Source organism: Phaethon aethereus (assembly GCF_964289735.1).
Source record: "Phaethon aethereus genome assembly, chromosome: 18".
In the NCBI taxonomy this organism is placed as follows: Eukaryota; Metazoa; Chordata; class Aves; order Phaethontiformes; family Phaethontidae; genus Phaethon; species Phaethon aethereus.
The window spans coordinates 7315152-7334105 of record NC_138594.1 but is presented as its reverse complement, the minus strand read 5'-3'; the positions used below and the strand labels follow the sequence as shown (position 1 = coordinate 7334105).

Sequence of the window (18954 nt, the reverse complement as noted above, 5' to 3'; positions counted from 1 at the left end):
TTGATGCATGTTACAATCTACTCTGTAATGGAAAAATACCGTGGCTGTCGTAACGGGTAACATTTTCAAAAGCACTTGACTCCCAAGTCATCCAGGTGCTTTTGACAACGTTACCCTGGGTTGCTATAGGAACCCTAATAGTTTTCCCATCTGACTTCTCCATTAACGCTGGGATTTATATTTAATTTGTTTTCCTCTTCCTCGGCGAGGAGCGAGCGCGTGTGGAGGGGGAGGAGACGCTCCCGGGTGGGTGGCTCCTGGCCGTGCCACGACCAGCACCAGGGACCAGAGCCGGTTCTGCCACGACGCTGCCAGAGCGGCGGTGCAGGCAGAGCCCGACCTGCTGCAGGCAGGGAAGGGCACAGCCCCACGGCGCTGCCAGGAACCACCCGGGAGGCAGCTGATGCCCAGGGTGCCTTTATTACGGGTCTCTCCCGAGCTCCCAGGCTGGCGTGACGGTCTGTCCGCCGCGCGCCTTCCCGCAGGCAGAGGGGCCGAGGGGCTCACGGGCAGAGCATCCCACGCAGCTCCTGGGGTGAGGTGACGGGCAGGGAGCAGGCGAAGTTGCTGCAGAGGTAGGCGGTGGCTTTCCCGTCCCTCCTCTCCAGGGATGCGAGGAAAGGCAACTGGCGGTAGAGGAACCCGGCGCCGTCTCCATCTGCGAGCATCAGCACCTGCCCGAGAAGGAGCTGTGAGAGCGTGGCCAGCGCCCACCAGCCCGTCTTTCCCTCCCCACAGACATGCCAAGCGCTGACTGTGTCCCCCCCACGCTCACCCGAAGAGGGGAGGGGAACGGGGAGCTGAGGGGACCCGGCCAGCCCCTCTGCCAGGGTCCCGCGGTGGCCACGTCCCCATCGCACCTGCGCCGGAGGGAGTGTGTGGACCACACCATCCCGGGCAGCTTTGCCTCCCTTTTCCCTCCAGACACCCGGCAGCCGGGGATGAAGCACAGGGAGCGGCGCACACGGGCCCGGGGGGCGGCTGCCCGAGCCAGCCGGGCTCCCTGGGGACACCCACCCCGCCCAGGGCAGCCCCAGCTGCAGCATCGCCCCTTCCCACCCCGCAGCCCGGCTCCTCCTGCCCTCCGAACGCTTCCCAAAAAACTCAGACACCGGCGAGCAGTGGGGTCAGGGGCTCTCCCAACTGACACAGCAGCACCAGCCAGAGGTGATGACAGGGCTGCGGTGATAATTAGCTTTTCTGAAAGGGAAAATGTTTGTCAAAGCCTCAGGGCTTGCGGGCTAATCAGGGATAAGGCCAGGAGCTGGCAGGGTGCCGACACAGATGCGAAGGGTGAGCAAAGCACAGACCCTTCCCAGGCCCAGGGCTGGGCAGCAGCATCCCGCTGCCGGCACACATGGCTCTCCCTCACCCATGCCCGGCCCCAGCCCCGCACATGTGGGGCACGCACCAAGCACCGACACGCTCGCTGCACGTCTGCGCTGCTCATGCTACCGCCACCGAGGGATGCCAACACCAAGCGCTGCCGCCCCGGCTCCCACCGCCCCGGCTCCCACCGCCCCGGCCAGCTGCCGAGCGGTGCCGCACACACCTCGCACCGCGGCACTGCCTGCCCGGCACGCAGCATCCTCTGCCACCGGCCCCGGGGCCAGAAGCGAACCCAGCACCCACACCCAGCTGGGGCGCCGGTGCCTGGCAGGGGCTGCCGTCACCCCGTGTCCCCAGGGGGTCACTGCATCCCCAGGCCCTTGCCCTGGACAATGGCTGCTGCAGTCCTGTCCCAATCGCCCCACATCTCCCCCTCGGCTCCTGCCTTGACCCAGCTCCAGCTCGGCCCGTTTCTCTGCCTGCCTCCTGCTCCCCCCCACAGCCTCCTCCCCTCCTCGCCTTTGTCTGGAATTAATTCCAGGAGTGATTAATTACCAATTCATGTCCAATCTGAAATTCATTATTCATTTTTCTCACAAGCTCCCTAAGGTCCTCTTGCGGGGCCAGGATGAAGGCGAGCGGCAGGCTAGCGCTCTGCAGCTGAGGAGATAATGGAATCCTTCATAATTACCCTAAAGACCATTAACAGGGCAGGGATCTATACCAGGAGCCGGGATCCAGCCCTGGAGCAGGGATCCAACCCTCTCTGCTCCTGGCATCGGGACCCCCAGGGGAGCAGCCGCCGGCATCACCCTCGGAGCACTCGCATCCCTGCGGCAGCGGCTGCTGCCTGCGGCAACGGGCTCCTCCGGGCACGGGGTCCATTTAAACCTGCACCCTCAATGCCGTTTTATCATCTGCATCTCGTTATAGCAAGGATGTCAATGTGAGGTTTGTAAGGAATTAATTACTGGAACGACCTAATTAATTGTGTTCCTGCAGACGAGCCTAGCCCCCAGCACCCTGCCCGCAGGGGAAGCGGGGCCGGCAGGGGACACGGCGGTGATGTTTCCCCAATTCCTTGGCAAAGCCGATTCCCAAAGCTGACGCGTCCCCGGAGCGGGTGACCCAGGGCTGCTCCACCTTGGGCAGCTTCTCGGGGCGGGGAAGGAGAGGGGGAGCAGCTGGAAGGGGCTGAAGGCGGGTGGGAAAAGGGGCACTCGCATCTCCCGGCTCTGTGCGAGGCAGTGCAGAAAGAGGGAGAGCTGTTGGGAGGCGGCAGGCTGCTCCTGACGCCAGCGTGACCCTCCGAGCAGTGGGATTCTCCTCCTTTCCCTCCCTCGCCTCTGCAAGGCGAGGAGCCATCGCTACTGCCAGAGACGGGGCTGTCTGCGGGGAACGAGTGTGGCACCGGGGAGAGAGCCTTCCTGGCAGAGCTCCTCCTGCCACGTTCCTTCTTCCAGGAAACAAACCTGGGCTGCCCAGCGGGACGGCTCCTGACCCATCCCACCATCACAACATGAGGCACAAGACGCCCACCCTGCCCGCTGCCAGCCTCCAGCTGCAGCCCCCCGGGCACCGCTCCAGGCACAGCCCGGGCACCGCTGCCCTCGGGCAGCTCCCGAGCACTCCCTGGCTTCACTCCCCCACGGAAGCATCCATCCAGAGCACCCAGCCCTCCTCTTCCTCCATGCTCCGAGGAAGCCAACAGCCTGGGGGAAGACGGACCTGCCCCTGGGGAGCAAGCATCCCCACCAGCCAGGCTTGTGACCAGCCTAGCAGGAGGGAGCCAAGCTGCACGGGAGGAGAGGGAATGGCTGCGCTATTTGCTCCGCTCAAGACCCCGAAGCTGCCGGCTGCGTCCCTCCCCGGAGCCTGCGTGGACTCAGGGGACCAACGGCTGAACCAGTTGCAGGGAAGGGGGGGGTTATTAGCAGCGGCGCTGAGCTCCCCGCTGCCACCAAGTCCCTTCCCGGCCCTGCAAACTGGGTCACCCACGGTAATCCTTCCAAGGGAGAGAGGAAGAGCATGGGAGCAGAGGCCTCGCACGCAGCAGGGCAAGGCCAAGGGCGCTGCTGGATGGGAAGGATGGAGAGCCGCATCCCTGACCCGCGCTCCCGCGCAGAAGTTGTGACCGTCCTCTGACACCAGCGTTAAAGACCGCTGGGCACGCAGGCAGAGGGTCAGGGATGAAAGCTTCCCCAGGCTGAGCTAACGCAAGGACAGAGCGGGGAACCCTGTGCTGATGGCCCAGCCCTCCCCAGTTCACCCCAGCCGGGGTTACAGAGGGAAACCGGTGCTTTGGCCCCAGTGCCAGCTCGCCCCGTGCTGCGGCTCGGCCTGCCAGGCCCTAGCACCAGCACCCCGACAGGCAGGGATGAATCCTGTCCAGGGGCTGAGCCCCCTCGCCCGCAGCCCAGCCCCACTTCCCTCGGCTCGACAGCCTTGCCAAGGCGCGAGCCCTCCGTCCCCGGCGCAGGGACGCTGCCCGCCAAACGTGACGGGCACCAGCCGCCGCACTGCCCTTCCCTGCCAGCTCCGCGGGCAGCAAACAGCTCCGTCCCCGCAGCGGCACGGCCCCTCCGTGGGACGCACCGAGCGACGCGCCTCTGAGCGGGGACGCAGACGAGCGGAGCGAGGCGGTAACGCCCGTGCACAGCCACAGCACAGCTGGGGGCAAAGCTTTTGGGAAAAGGCAGCCCCTCCCGGCCGGGGTACCCACAGCCGGAGCGGGGTACGGCCTTGCGGCTCCCCAAGGGTGCGAGGGTGGCTGCCGGCAGAAGGTGACCCAGACACGGGCTGGATCTGCATCGAGCATGACACATCCATACCCGAGTGAAAGGTTTCCTCTGTGCCAGGGAGAGGGGTGCAGGGGCTCGGCCGTGGCCCTGCCGGCTGCGCTCACCAATAAGGACAGGCTAGGATGCTCCCCAGAAGGGAGGCAGGACAGAGGAGGAGGAGGAGGACGGATGCTACAGCCGCACTGGGCGAAAGGATGAAGGCACCAGCAGGGAGCGGCTGCGCGGGGGCCGGGCAGGGCTGGCACCTCTACCTTGTTCGGGCTGAAGACAGAGTGGACGCAGCGCAGCATCTCTTTCGTGTCTTCTCCTTGGGGGTCCCCACAGATAACGACCTGTCCAGGGAGAGCGTGGGTGGCAGGAGGGAGAAAGCAGGGAGCTGTGACTGCACCCACACACCACCTCTGCCCGCCACGGCAGGGGACACGTGAGCCCCAGCCTGTACCTGTTTGAGGGTGTGATGGAAGACAGCGGTGGCCCGGGCCATCTCTGGCAGGGTTATCGGGATCTTCTGCAGCCTCTCTGAGAAGGCGGCCAAGATCCGCTCGGCTTTCTCCACCCACTCCATGTGGCCGGAGTAACAAGCCACTCGGAGCAGGTTTGTGACAGCGACAGAGTTGGCGGTGGGCTCTGCTCCATCTTGGTCTGCAGGGGACAACAGCTCCTCTGTCAGCCAACGCCTCGCCACCCCACGGCTCGGTCCTCTGGCCAGGCGTCACCCCTGCCCTCCCTCAGCTGCCCCACACCGTAACCTATGCAGAGCATGTCCACGTCCCCGAGCTCACCGTCCTTCAGGCGCAGGAGCAGAGAGGGGTCACCAGCCTCACTGGAGAAATACGCAAAGCCTTTGGGATCCCAGAAGAGCTTGTCTTGCGTGTGCTGGAGCTGCAGGGCCCACTCCAGCCAGCTCTGCTCCAGCGAGGCTTCGTACAGGTCAAAGAGGGCCTGGATGACGAAGACGTAATCCTCTAGGAAGCCCTGGATGGGCACAGTGCTGCAGTGGCAGATGGGGAAGGAGCATCAGGGTCTCTACACTGGCCAGGTGGGAAACGTTCTCCAACCCAGTGGTGCTGGCAGGGTAAAGCCCTATCTACTGGTGTCTGTTACCCAAGGAGATGCCACCTCCCCTGGCCTGGCCCTTCCTGGAGCTCGGTCTGAGTCAAGCAGCAGCCAAGCCATCACACGGCTCAGCCCCGGGTTTCTGTACAGCAGGGGAGGGCAGGGGGAGGCTCCTGCCAGCCGGGAGGATGAGGAATGGCAAAGGATTTGACCTTAATTCCTCCTCACTGGGTGCGGGGCACTAATCTATCCCAAACCGCACCGGAGGCATTTCTGCGCAAGGCAAACAGCCTCCCTCCCTTCGACTTCAGTCCTGGCTGGAGGAGGGCAGGATGGGGATCGCTGAGGGCCTGGGCAGCACCTGCAGGGCGGCCAGTCGGTGCGGAGACCCCGCTCTGTACCAGTGCTGACCTCTGCTCCACCGCGTTGTCTGCGCCCCGGTAGCAGCTCCGCAGCAACCTCCCACTGGTGGGGTCGAAAAGGTGTCTCCGCAGGAAGGCGGCCGCCTGCGCAGCCCGGCTCACGTACTCCTGCTTGGCCAGGGCCGCCCCAGCCTGGGCAAAGCCCGAGATCATCAGCCCTGCGTGGGCACAGACACGGGGACAGGCTCAGGGGGAGGGGGGCACAAGGGACCGGCGGGGGTGTCACTGTCTTTCCTTTAAAGGATGCTCAGCGTGAAGCTTATCCTCCCTGACGTTCGAGGCAGGTCAGGGCTCAGTCATCAGCTCTTCCACTCAGTTCAAACCACCAAGAAAGTCACTGTCACCAAAGAGAAGAGCAGAGGGCGGCAAGGCCAGCAAGAGCTAAGCCTGCGCACGTGGGCAGGAACAGGGTTTAAGAGAGGCTTCCCGTTTGCAGGACGTGGTATAACTCCAGCTCACGCCAGCTCCAGACCCAGCTACCCCGGCATTTACTGCTGGGAGCAGCGCCTGGGGTTACCTGCTGCAGGACACCCAGACAGACGGACACAGAGCTGTGGTCGCCCCGCTAACGCGGCAGTGGAGATGGGATCTGCGCCCACCTGGGTCCTGAATCCCCCACTCAGTCCTCTTCCCCAGAACCCAACCATGGGAGCCAGGCTGAGCCAGGGGAAGAGTTTTGCTGCTCTCTGCTGGCAACAGGGAAGGAAAATAAAACCAGAGCAATTTCCTGACCCTCAGCAGCCCCACGGCTTGCAGATGGGGGGGCTGGTTCCCCCAGGCACTCCCACAACCCTGGATCCCAGCCCACCCACCACCTCCCCGGGGGCTTGTCCAGTCCCAGCAGGACTCATTCCTACGAGCTCCCAGGCATGTGCTGGCCCCAGGCAGCTGCGGCGGGGTCCGGCCGAGGCACGCACCCCCCAGAGCTCAGCCACCTCTCACCGTTCCATGCTGCCAGCATCTTGGTGTCCAAGTGTGGCCGCGGCCGCTGTGCCCGGGCTGCAGACAGCCGCCGCCGGCCCTCCTGCAGCAGGGCACGGAGCCGTCCCGGCTCCAGCCCGAACTGGGCCGCCGTCAGCTCCGGGGAGCACCGGACAATAAGGACGTTCTTGCCCTTCAGCTCCTGATGCGGGTCCTGAAAGGAGAGCCCCTCTCTAGGAACGCTGCCAGGCTGAGGAGGGGTTGGACCCCGCACGCTTTGGGGCTGCTCTGCCATTCCCCCATGCCCAGCGGTACGGGTCCCCCACCGACGCTCCTGGTACCAGGCACGTCTTTGCTCTCCCTCACCTTCATGGGGCTCACGTTGCCAGTCTCCTTCACTCCGTAGTGGTGCATGAAGACATCTCCCAGGGTCGTCCCCTCTGTGGCCCCATCGACAGGGTCAGGAAGGAGAGCCCGAATTTCCTCGGCTGCCCACACACAGAAAGCTCCTTCTCGCTTCTCTCCAGATGCGGTGGTCGGGTAGGAATCTGCATCTTCTGCGCTGTAGAAACCTCCTGCCTGGGAAAAGAGCAACAGAGAGACCCTCCAACTACCAGGACAGCACCTTCAGCCAGCTCCCCATCACTGCTGGGCTGGCAGTCTGGCCAGCGAGCTGCAGCAGTGCCCCAAACTCAGCTCAGCTGGGAGGGAAAAGCAGCCCCGAGCCACGTCCCAGGGCAGGGTAAGCGGCTCCCTTTGGCCCAGCTCAGGGAACAACCTACTTGGTCACTCAGGTCCCGTGAGACATAGAGCAGAATGTCCTGGGCGACATCAGCAAAGAATTCATCGCCAGAGATCTGCGGGAGGCATGGGGTGGACGTCAAAGTTACAAGGGGCAGAGGGGAGGCAAGAGACACAGCGAGATATAGTAAGTGATTCTGATTTAAAGAGCTGGCAAAGGGTGGGAAACAGATCTGAATGTCCAGGAATTTTAAACGTGGGACAGATTCAGAGTATGATCTCTGATAGAAATCTATGGGCACCGATAGAACCCTGGAGTTAGGCCAAGGTCAGCAGCAGCACGTGTTTGCTGACTCTTGCAAAGACCAGCCAGAATACTGTTCCCTCCCCCATTATGCTCAAAACTCTGGGGCTAAACTGTCACAGATTTGTGCAGCGTTCCTGTCCGGATGAAGACCAGTAGATGAAGGGGAGTATGGGACTGCTCCATGCCCATGGGATGGGCAACATCTTGGAGAACAGGCTTTGAAGCTGCTCCCCAAACCAAGCCAGCACTCAGCATGCTAAGTGAGCCCCCCCGCAGAGGGACGCCACGGCCGTACCTGAAACGCTCTGCTATACACAGCTGCCAGCTGCCCCTGGTCGTACAGCATCTTCTCAAAGTGAGGGACATGCCAGTGCTGGTCGGTGGAGTAGCGGTGAAACCCCTGCGAAGACCAAGTGGACATGTCTCCATCCCATGGCTCCACCCCATGCTTCCTGGGCATGCCAGGGTTCACTCGCCGAGGCCTTCCTCCTACCTGACCGATGTGGTCGTGGATGCCCCCATGGGCCATCATCTTGAGGGTATGCAGAGCCATCTGCAGTGCCCGGGCACCTTCTGGAGTCGTTCGGTGCAGGGCCCAGTATGTGAAGAGGAAATTCAAATTCACTGAAACACAGAGAGAAGGTGGGAGGCTGTGGGCTGGGCCGTGCTCCCACGGCACTGCCTGCCCCAGGGCAGGGCTCAGCAGCAGAAGCCAGACTGACCTGGGGTGGGGAACTTGGGGGATTCGGAAAAGCCACCGTAGTCCTCATCATAGGAGCTGGAGAGCTGCTGGAAACAGGTGGCCATCACCTCTTTGGATGATGGGGGCGACTCCTGGCCCCGCACACGGATCTCGGACCTGTGTAGCAATGCTTCCAGGATCTTCTGGCTGTTCTGCAACAGGGCATCTTTGTTCTCCTTCCACTAAAATACAGAGTGAGAGAGTCAGTTCTTCCTTTTTTTTGTCTTTCTGCTTCCTGCATTGCACCAGTCCAAACTGCACCTGCAGTTCTCGGTCCCCCTCCCCAGATCAGTTCCAATCCATCTCTAGCCAAGCCAAAGCTCTGACATCTTCTCTGGGCTACTGTTTCTCATGACTCTCTCTTAACTCAGTCACCCATCAAGCCCACAACAATTTCCCTGCAGCCCCTTTGGTTGAGCACTGCCTGTTACACCATTCCTGCTCCGTACCTGCTCTGCGATTTGGAGCAGCACAGTCCGAAAGCCAACACGATGAACTCCATCTTCAGGAGGGAAGTATGTCCCCCCTACAAAGGGCTTGAGGTCTGGGGTCAGCCAGACGCTCATCGGCCAGCCACCTCCACCGCTGGTTGCCTGAAAGACACGGGCGCACCAAGGTCACGCACGAGGCACCCTCTGCTCTGTACTCCTCTGGCACACACACGTGCCTCACTCAAGGACAGGCACGTGCTTCCCTCCATCCTTGCGATGATGCATGCCCCCATTCAGACCACCCCACATACCGGTTCTTCTTCCCTGAGGAACATGACCATGAACCTCATCTTGAGCCAGGCAAAGCCTCCCGAGCCCTGCCTGTGCCTCCCTTACCTGCACGAAGGTCATGTACACTTTGTCCACATCTGGCCGCTCCTCACGATCCACTTTGATGCACACAAAGTTCTTGTTCATAATCTCCCCAATCTCCTTGTTCTTGAAGGACTCCTCCTCCATCACATGGCACCAGTGGCAGGTGGAGTAGCCAACTGAAAAGAAGCACAGGTGAGTGAGGAAAGGCCCTTTGCAGGACACGTGTTATGGGGAGACTGCTCAGAGGTGGGACACCCTACTATGGGGAGCAGCTGCTGCCCCCCTGGAGAAGAGGTGGAGGAGAAAGGTCTCCTGCGGGCACAGGGGCTTGCAGGGCCTCCTGGGCTTGCCAGCTCTTTCTCCTAAAATCTCGCCAAAGACTCCGGTGGCCAGGACGGGCCCTGGATGCCGGTCATCTCCAGCGAGCGCTGTTACAGCCCCGTCTTGCTGGCAGAGACTTAGTGCCCAGCGCCCGTCCGTACCTACGCAGCTATTCACGCGCCAGCTCCGGACGCAGCCCGGCTTATCTGGTCACCTACTGACAGCGCCCGGGAATGTGAAACACGTCCCGTTTCTGGTTACCTGACAGGAATATCAGCTTGTTTTCTTTCTTTGCTTTATCAAAGGCTTCCTGACCCCAAGGGTACCTGTGGAGGGAAGACAACAAAGGAGCTTCAGGGGTCACTGCTGCTGGGACCCGGGCTCCTCTAAAGCTGCCCTAGAAGCTGCTGCGGGGTGGAGAGCGGTCAGGGCAGCCGGGGCACGGCTGGCTCAGGTATGTGGACCCCGAGACCGTAGGGAGCTGGACAGGAGGCCCCTGCGTGCCCCATGGAGGCCAGGTCGCTTCGCCTGCCACCGCTTCTGCGGCAGCGACCGCCCCGGCCCCACGGACGCAAGGAGGGGGGGTGGGAGAGAGGCACCAGCCGCTCTTACCAATCCACGGGGTTGTGAGCGTGCTGCAGGAGGTACGGGGACTTCTCCTTAATCAGGCGGTTGGTGTAACGAGGGACGCTGGGGGGGCTGGCTGTCCCCCCCGTGGCCATGGTCACGCTCCCCGTTAGAAACACGCACCTGCGAGGCCAAACAGGCTCATCGTTTCCTTGCCTCGCCGCAGCGAAGCGCAGCCCCTGGAGAGAGCCGCGACGCCCCAGACCAGCACCACCTTCACCCCGGCTGCCCGGCGCAGCCCCGGGACGGGGTGCTGCTCCCTGCCCCCCGTGCCGGGGAACCCCCCTCAGCCCCAGGGCTGGGCAGCTCTACCGCGGCTCAGCCCACCCCCATCCCGCCCAGGCCCCCTCCGCCAGCGCAGCGGCCCCTACGACGTCTCCCACACTTGCTGGAGGCTCGGGCGAAGCCGCTCTTCTCCCGCTCGTCACCCCCAGGGCTCCCTCCCCTCCAGCCCCCAACCCTCCACGGGCACCCTTTGGGGGCACAGTCACCGGGTGAGGGAGCGGCACCCGCGGGATTTGTTCTCCGCGTCCTCGGAAAGGAAAATCCCCTCCCGTGGGTGCGGGGAGGCGCGGGGACAGGAGGGGAGCGGGGTGGTCCTGGGCGGGAGGCAGGGCTGGGGCACGGGGGTGCGAGGAAGGGGGTGCAGGGGACTATGCGAAGTGACGCAGGGGGCACAGGGAGTATTCGGGGGGGATGCAGGGAGGATTTCAGGGAACACAGGAAAGGGGTAAGGATGCAGAGGCGACTTCGGAGGGACTCAGGGGGTGCAGGGGAGATTTAAGGGAATGCGGGAGGGATGCAGGGAGGATTTCGGGGAATGCAGCAGGGATGTAAGGACGCAGAGGGGACTCAGGAGTGATTCAGGGGGGTGCAGGGGAAGATTTAGGGGAGCTGCAGGAGGGGTACAGGCCGTTGCAAGGATGCGGTGAGGATTTCGGGGTGCGTGGGAGGCGCAGGGAGGGGTGCCGGGGAGGCAACGATGGTGCAGAAGGGCTGCCGGGAGCCGCGGCGATCGCTGCCCGCCGCCCTGCCGGGGCCCGCCGCCCCCCACCCGGTACCTGCGGGCCCGGCGCAGCGGCGCCGCGAACATGGCGGCGGGGCGGAGCTGCGGCCGCTCCCCGTGACCGGCCCGAGGCCGCCGGGGCGGCACCGCCGTGGCCCGGCCGCCCCCCCCGCCCCGCCCGCCCCCGGAGCGCACACCGGGTCGGTCAGAGCAGTTTATTGTCTCGCAGGCCGCCCCGCGCCGCCGCGCTCCAGCGGCCCCGCCGCCCCCCGCGCCCTCAGCGGCCGCCCCTGCGGGGGCCCTGCCCGCGGCTCGGCGGGAGGGGCCGGGGGGCTGAGGGGGGCAGCAAGCGGGAAGGGGGCGAGGGGCGGGCGGGGAGTAACAGCCAGGGGAGCGCGATCCAGCCGGGGACCCCAGGGAGGGGAGCACGGGGACACACACACACGCACCCCCCAGCTCCCCCCGGCCCCGGCTCCCCGCAAGCGTCGGGGCAAAGCCCCCCATCGCGGGGGGCACCCTCCAGCAGCGAGGCCACGGCCGGATGCCATGCACCAGCCCAGCCTGCTGCCCCGGCCCCCCAAACCACAGCCCTCGCCGTGCCCCCACGCCGCCCTGGGCAGCGGCTCCGGCCTTCGCAGGGGAAGGGGCTCCGCTCCAGCCCGTCAAGCCGGGGGGCTCATGCTGGCTGCCCCCAGCGGGCGTGGGGAGGGGGCTGGCGCGGGGGGCACTCTCCCTTGCAGCTAGTGAACTGCTGGCCCCCCAAGGTCTTGGCAGGAGGAAAGGCCGGGGGGGGTCTGTAACAGCCAGGGAAGGGGCGAGAGTCTACATGTCCAGAAACTTCAGAGGAAGGGGTTGAGGCCCCCCGGAGCGGGCGGCGGGGCCGGGGGGCCGCTCAGCGGCAGTAACGGCTGCGGCAAGTTGCTGGGGAGCTCGGGGAAGGCGCCGGCCTGGGGGAAGGCACTGGCGGAGGCAGGGAGGGCGGCGGCGGCGGCAGGCACACTGCTGAGGGGCAGCGGCAGGGACGCGCTGTAGGTCATGGAGTTGGCGGGGAGGCCCGCGGGCAGGCCGGGCACCGGCGAGCTGGTCCGCATCTGGTTGAGCGTCGGCTTGGGCTGCTCGGCGAGGCTGAAGGGGTTGGTGGGGGACGGCGTGCTCAGACCTAGCAAGGAGAGGATGGGATGCGTCAAGGGCAGCTATGCCACCCCCAGCACTCCTCTTCTTCCTCCAAACACCCCTCTGCCCAGCCCAGGGAAGCCCCCCGGCCGGCAGCCCACCCCGCGGCACCGGCGCCTACCTGAGAGAAAGGGGTTGCGCGTCTTGGAGGCCGGCGCAGGCGCAACCAGGGAGTCCAGGTTGACCAGGGAGGAGGCGGCAGGGCCGAGGAAGGCCTCGGGGGTTTTACAGTCCTTCCGCTCCTTGCCGGATTCAGGCAGGGAGTCTGCCAGATTGGCGAGGTCAAAGCTCTTCGCCCCATCCTGCCTGGCGCTGGGGAACAGGTCGCCGAAGGGGTCCGGCTCTGGGGTGGGGGTGCGGGGGAAGATGAGCTGCGTGAGCTGGCCGGGGGACGCCGCGGGTGATGGCATCCCCCCTGTCACCGCACGGGGCAACTAACAGCACGTTGCACCCCAGGCCACAGCGGTGGGGCTGAGGCTGTGGCGTGGCGTGCCCGAGCTCCCCCCGAGGCACGCGGGAGGCGGCGGGGTTGGGGACGTGGGTGCACGCAGGGTCCGGAGCCGCCCCCTCGGCCGCCCCCTCAGCTGCGGGGCAGCCCAGGCCCACGGCACGCACGGTTGCGATGGGGACAAGCCTCGGCCATGCCAACGAGCAGCCACGCACACCCGGCCACCCTGGAGCTGCCTCCTGGCCATGGGCAGGGACGGGTCGCCATCCCCACCTGCCCAAATCGGCCCCTGCCCGCTCCCCCGGCTCTTACCCACGGGGCTGTCGGACTTGGCGGAGGAGGGCGGCTGCGAGGGCTCCTGCTCCGGCGGCTCGGCTGGCTCGGGCGGCTTTGCAAACGGGTCGAAAGCATCCCCCCCTGGAGCTGGGGGAAGAAGTGAGACTGAAGGAGGGGAGCAAGCGGGGAAGTGAGAGGTGGGAGATGTACGGGCAGGAGAGAGGCAGGAGCAGCTGCCTGCAGCGAGACAGAAAGGGTGGCATGTGGCGAGGGGACGCGGGGCTGGGGATCGGGAACGTGCGCTGGCCTGGGGGGGGGCCGAGACGAGCCAGGCCAGGACCCCAGACTCGAGCAGGCAATGCTGACCCAGGCAGCCCCCGCGCTGCCTGTGGCCGTCCCCCGGCAGCAGGCAGCTCCCTTCCCAGCCCCAGCGGGGACAGGCGGGGGGACAGATCTGCAGGAACACTTCAACAACCAGCACTGGCCCCCAGGCCGGGTTCTGCTCTCTCCCCCAGGGACCAAAACTGAGGGCAGCAGACACGGGACCTCCGTGGGGTCAGGAAGCACCGAGGGGGAAGCGAGAGTGGCCCTGAGCTCTCAAACACCGGCTGCTCCTGCATCCGCTTCCCCATCTGCAACGCGGCACCTGCGAGCAGCAACCGGCCCGGCCCGGCAGGGCACGCAGGGCTGGTTTGGGGGAAGCAAACGAACCGGTATCGCCTCCTGCTCCCACGGGAGGGCTCCGTTAACTGTGCCGCGTTAATTAAAGCAGCCTATTCTGTGCAGAGATAAAGCCTAAAAGTTTCTCTTAAAGTCTTCAGGACGCCGAGGGGCGAGCAGAGGTGCTGCTGTGGGGCAGGAGAGTGGGGAGGGGGTGTTTGCAGAGCTGGCTGTGGGAGGAAAGGAGGGAGCACCCCAGGATGCTCACTCGCAGGAGGGCAGCGATGGGCAACGCTGCCCGCGGTCCCCAGCACAGCCAAAACGCCGGTCAAGCCTCTTACCAGCGTTAGGAGGTTGCTCGGCCACAGCGGCCCAAGGGTCCGCAGCCGGCGTAGAACCAGAGACCTGGGCTGGGGGGGAAGCCGTCACCCAGGGGTCCGCAGGAGGGAAGCCAGAAGTCAAGGGTGCCTTCCCCCAAGGGTCGGAGGCTGCAGTGGTGCCGGGGGGGAAATCCCAGGGCCCGGCGGAGGTTTGCTGGGACGAGACGCTCGCCTGGGAGAGGGGCTCCCCGCCGGCAGCCGGGACCGGCACCCAGGGGTCAGCCGCACCGGCCCAGGCGGAGGCTGTCGGCTCCGCTTTGGGTTTCATATCTGAAAGAAGAAGGGAAGCTGTGGAAGAGGGGAGTGGTGCAGGGCACAGCGGGATGCTGAGCGGCGAGGATGCGCCTGGAGAACCGTGGCTTCCATCAGCACCACCCGGGCACGCAAGGGCCCGGGCAGCGGAGGGAGGAGAAGCAAGAGGTCCTTACTGTTGAGCTCCTGGGGACTGGGGAGGGACAGAGGCAAGGGAGAGGTTTCTGCCACTGTCCCAAGGTTTGGCAGCCTGCAAGGTGCCCCTACCTGGCATATCCCATGGGTCGGCAGACGTGTGGCTGGAGGGGGCTGGCGCCGGCCCGAATATATCTGCCAGCTCCAGGATAGAGGACTGCAAATAGAAAGGGAATAAAGGGGTGAGGGAAGCCCAGGGCAGACCTGCAGGATTGCCCCAGAGCCCAAGGCTGGCTGTGTGGCCATCCAGGGCCTCAGTGCTGTACCTGGCTTTTCTTCATCTTATCTTCTTCCTCCTCTTCCTCCCTGCCCTGGGCAGTCTCCTCCATGGCTCTCTGCAGTAGGGAGTTCTCCCCTTGCCAAGCCCTCACCTCCTGCCGGGACAAGGGACGGGACCCATGAGCTCAGCAACCCTGCAGCCAGCCCCTTCTCCAGGAGACAGACCCAGCACAGGAGCTGCCACCACATCCCGAAAAATCCCAGCATCCGAGCAGATGGCTCCCGTGGGGCCGAGGCCGCCAGGAGAGCACTCAGCAGACAGCCCCGGAGCAGCGAAAGCAAAGCGGGCACCGCAGCAAGGCACCGTTTCGGGCTCCAGCACCCCAGAGAGAAGCCCAAGTGCAAAGAGAGAGGCGCACCCGGGGCTGCGGGGCACAGGTACCTTCTCGTGCTCCTCTTTGCTCAGCGCAAGCGCTAGCTGCAATTGTCTTTCTTCATCTGTACTGGAAATTGGAGGAAGTGGCTTCTGCCAACAGAGGAAATTGGGTGACATTTCAGCTTGCTCTCAGCTCATGGCACTGCTCGGAGGTCTCCATCCTCACCATCACCTCTCCTGCAGCCCCTTGCCTGCCCGTGCAGCATCTCTGCGCCTGTCCAGCCGGCTTTGCCTGCGGACCCCCAGCCCGCGGCCCCTGTGCTCTTGAACCAGCTCCCACTCAGGCTCCCCTGCAGCCACTGCTCCAGCTCCTTCCCCTGCCCCATCACCTGCCACTGCATCTAGGCTGGGACGACCCTAAATTAGGCAGCCAGCATCTCCCCCAGGAGGTTTTTGGGGACTCCAGTGCAGTCGGCATAGGGGAGGGGATCAATCAGGAGTCCCTTTGCCCCAGCACCAGCTGGGGAGGAGAGTTTGCAATGCTGACTGGCCTCCGTTCAGGAATCCTGTCTGGCCCCACTCTGCTGGGGGAGAAGCACCCAGACCAGAGGCAGATTTTAGGGAGACTGTGTCCATACCACTATGGCAGCCCTGATCGCCACCCGTAACACTCGTCCGGCAGCGCGGGGCCAACCGGGGCTGGGAACGGGGACCTCGGTGGGGGTGTGCAAACGTGCACACCTGTACAAGCATGTGCAAGCGTGCACAGCCCGGATGGACTCCAAAAGGCAACGCTTTCAAGAGCGTGTTCCTACAATGCTCATCGCAGCAGCACGTGAAAGCTATAAATACTCCAATTCCAGGACAAAAATAGGGATATACGCTCTGCTCCATCTCCAAAAGAGCCATCGGGCAGGGAAGATGGGCAGCGGCAAGTGCCATCTCCGAAGCACATCCCCTGCCCCGGCAGTTGCGAGCTCACGGTGCTCAGTGCCAGCCCCTGGGGGGGGCACCCACCAGCCCAGGCACACAGCCCCTCGGTCACCACGTCCCTCTGACTTTGTGTGCCCGGCCGTACCCACGTGCTCCGCACGGGCCGTGCCAGCCAGTGGCAATCTCAGCCGGTGCGCAAATAAGCCGCCCCCGGTGGAAAAGGGGCCATGGCCAGCAGATAGGAGAGGGGACAGCCCTGGGGGACATTTCACCACGGCTGGGGACAGTGGCTCGCTTGCTGCCTGCATCCCTGCTCGGCTCCTGCCCCAGGCGAGGTGCTTCCCACGCTGTTTTCCAGTGTTCCTTCTAGCCGGGTTTGAAAGGACCAGCCGGTGGGAGAGAGCCCAGCAGCATCGAGGCCTGCCGAGGCCCCAACCCGGCACACAGCCCGGGGACGCTGCCGGCAAACTGCAGTGCTGGGCGAAGTGTTGCCTCCCAAAATCACCGTGGGAAGGCAAAAGGAATTGCAGACCTTAGACCAGAAGCCCTTAATGCAAGAGGGCAACCACATCGATGGAAGAGGGCAACCAGTTTTGGGGTGGTTGTGGCGGTTGTAGTGAATCCAGAAGACTCCCCCAATTCACCCTGGGGTCTGAGAGGCTGGATGGGTCTCAGCCTGGTGCTGTCCCTGTCAGTACGAGGACGGGGAGCAGGGACAGCCCGTGCCTCCATATGCTCCCTGGTGAATTTGAGTGCCGGGCACAGCACACGCAGCTTGGTGCGGTTGCAGGTGCATGCACTGGCCTTGGGCAGCCCCCAAAATCCTCCCTCCTCCCAGGGAAACGACCCACCATGCCTGCAGACAAGGCAAGGCGCAGGGAGATGCCCGGCCTTGCACGCCCCGGGGTGGGCAGAGCCCTCCTACCTTCTCTGCCTCCTCCCGACTCATGGCCAGCGCGAGCTGCAGCTGCAGCTCCTCCTCGCCCGTCGTCTGGGGCCTCGCTTGCTCCAGGTCGGAGGCAAACCGTGGGGATGAGGATGATGCTGGGAGATTAACAGAGGAAAAGGGGAAGAAGCAGCGTCAGGACTGCCATATTTTGGGGGAACACATCAGCAGCCTCCCCCAGGCCCCATCCCCGTGCCCGCAGCATGGCTTCGCCATGGGACGTAGCCCCACATTAGAGCTCCCTACCACGAATGAGCCGTGGGTTTAAGGCTCGGGGTACCACCGGCTGCCACCACTGTTGGGGTTCACCACTAGCCCAGCCAAACCTCTGCCCACGGTGCAGGATGGAGCCAGGCTTCACCGCCATCCCCCCCAAAAGGTGGCGGGGAGCGATGGGCACCAGGTGGGTGCAAACGGAACGCAAGGCCTGCCTCCGCCCCACAGCGAGCCCAAGCAAGCCACCAGCAACACTCACAGTTAAAGGAGGAGGGCGAGCCCCGTGCCCGGCCATAGTCGTCGCCATAGGGTGATGCACGGCGGCCATAGGCAACCTGGTGGCTACCACTGCCCATGCCCTCGAGGGCCATGCGCTCCTTGGTCTGCAGCGCGTGCGCCCGTTCCTGCTTCAGCCGCTCCTCGTCCTTCAGCAGCGCCATCACCTGCTTCACCTTCTCTCGGATGTTGATGCCCTGGTCCTTGCCGTCGCGGTCCACGTACTGGAAGTCCTTCAGTGTCTGGATGGTGTAGAGGTTCTCCCGGCACTGGTGGGTCACCTTCTCGGAGCCGGTTTTGATGAGGTAGTCCAGGAGGGTGAGGGCTTTGTAGACGTGACGCCAGTTCTTGCCGCTGTCATTCAGCCGCCGCCAGATCATGCCCATGACCTCGGCGAAGGCCACCGTGTTGAAGGTGAGATCAGCGATCTCCGACATCAGGGAGCTGGGGGGTCCCCAAGGATCATTGGAGGTGGCTTCTCGCACCTTGATCTCTGCCTCCGAGTAGTTGTGCACGATGTTTTTCACCTGCCGGCGCAGCGCCGAGGTCGTCATGGCTGTGCGGTGCCGGAGACCCGCCGGCGGCGGGCAGGAACAGCGGGGAAGGGATGGACGCTCACGGCCACGGCCTCACCAGCTCCTGCAGTGGGGAACGGGGACACAGAGACCTCAGCATTGCCCCGACCACCTAGACCCAGCGTCCTTGGGAAGCTTCTCAAGGTGGAAGCGCCCATCGTTGGGGCCTGAGGTACACCTTGCCGGGCTGCCACCTCTTGCTAACCCAAAGACACACAGCATGCTCAAGGGGAGAAAAAAATCTCCTAGCAAGCTGATACCCAGCACCGCAGAGCCGCCAAGAGGGTTGGCTCTGGATTCAGCAACATTTGGAGGAGATCTTACCCTGCACTTCTGCTTCTAAAAGTAACCACCTGAAAATGGCAGCTCCCTCCTCCAGATCCCGGCTGCCTCAGCCCCACCATCACGGCAAAGCTGGTTTCAGGCCCCTCAACCCCCGTGCCAGCCAGGGTTAGTGCTGCGGTGATGCTCTATCTGCAGCCGTACACGGCCTTGCTCATCCCGGCCATCACCCCAAGGCTCTCGGTGCCACCAAGGGTGAGTCGTACAAAACCAAAACCCTACTGTGAGTCAGAGCCTGCCACGACTTACCGGCGCTGGCAGCCGCTCAGGTGAGTTTTCGCAGCAAAGTCAATAATTTTGCTTCCGTGAGAGGCCGCAGGTACAGAAGCACGTGCTGCTGTGCGGTGGCACATTCGGGCTGCTAGCGGGATGGATAATGCAACACCCCTCTCCCAAAAACCCCCCAGCTGCCTGAGCACTCTCCACACCCAGACCCAGCGTCAGGGCGGCAGGGGCTGGCGTGGCTGGGAGCTGCCCTGGAACCTTCCCAGCGAGCAGCGCCCATCCTTGGGATGCACTGCACCCAACGGGGATGCAAAATCACATGGGTACTGGACCCATCTTCAGATGACCCCATCACAACTCTGTCTCCTACCCCGGGTTCGTCC

At 64.3% G+C, this 18954-nt stretch overlaps 2 protein-coding genes across 2 annotated transcripts; both read right to left on the bottom strand.

The window, feature by feature from the left end:
• Positions 1-205: 205 nt before the first annotated feature.
• Positions 206-11166, bottom strand: SPATA20 (spermatogenesis associated 20; the record flags this gene model as incomplete). Its single annotated transcript, XM_082008077.1, has 16 exons — positions 206-674; positions 4382-4462; positions 4573-4772; positions 4913-5121; positions 5598-5766; positions 6551-6743; positions 6896-7108; positions 7312-7386; positions 7873-7977; positions 8071-8201; positions 8300-8501; positions 8769-8912; positions 9147-9301; positions 9708-9772; positions 10059-10196; positions 11135-11166. The coding sequence occupies 16 exons, from the start codon at positions 11164-11166 to the stop codon at positions 504-506; spliced, it is 2283 nt and encodes a 760-aa protein (XP_081864203.1). The 3' UTR covers positions 206-503.
• A 752-nt stretch (positions 11167-11918) lies between these two features.
• EPN3 (epsin 3) lies at positions 11919-17983 on the bottom strand (the record flags this gene model as incomplete). The annotated part of the gene is made up of 9 exons (XM_082007995.1): positions 11919-12238; positions 12374-12595; positions 13013-13123; positions 13978-14286; positions 14536-14620; positions 14730-14837; positions 15125-15208; positions 16917-17035; positions 17413-17983. The coding sequence occupies 9 exons, from the start codon at positions 17981-17983 to the stop codon at positions 11919-11921; spliced, it is 1929 nt and encodes a 642-aa protein (XP_081864121.1).
• Between the last annotated feature and the right edge of the window lie 971 nt (positions 17984-18954).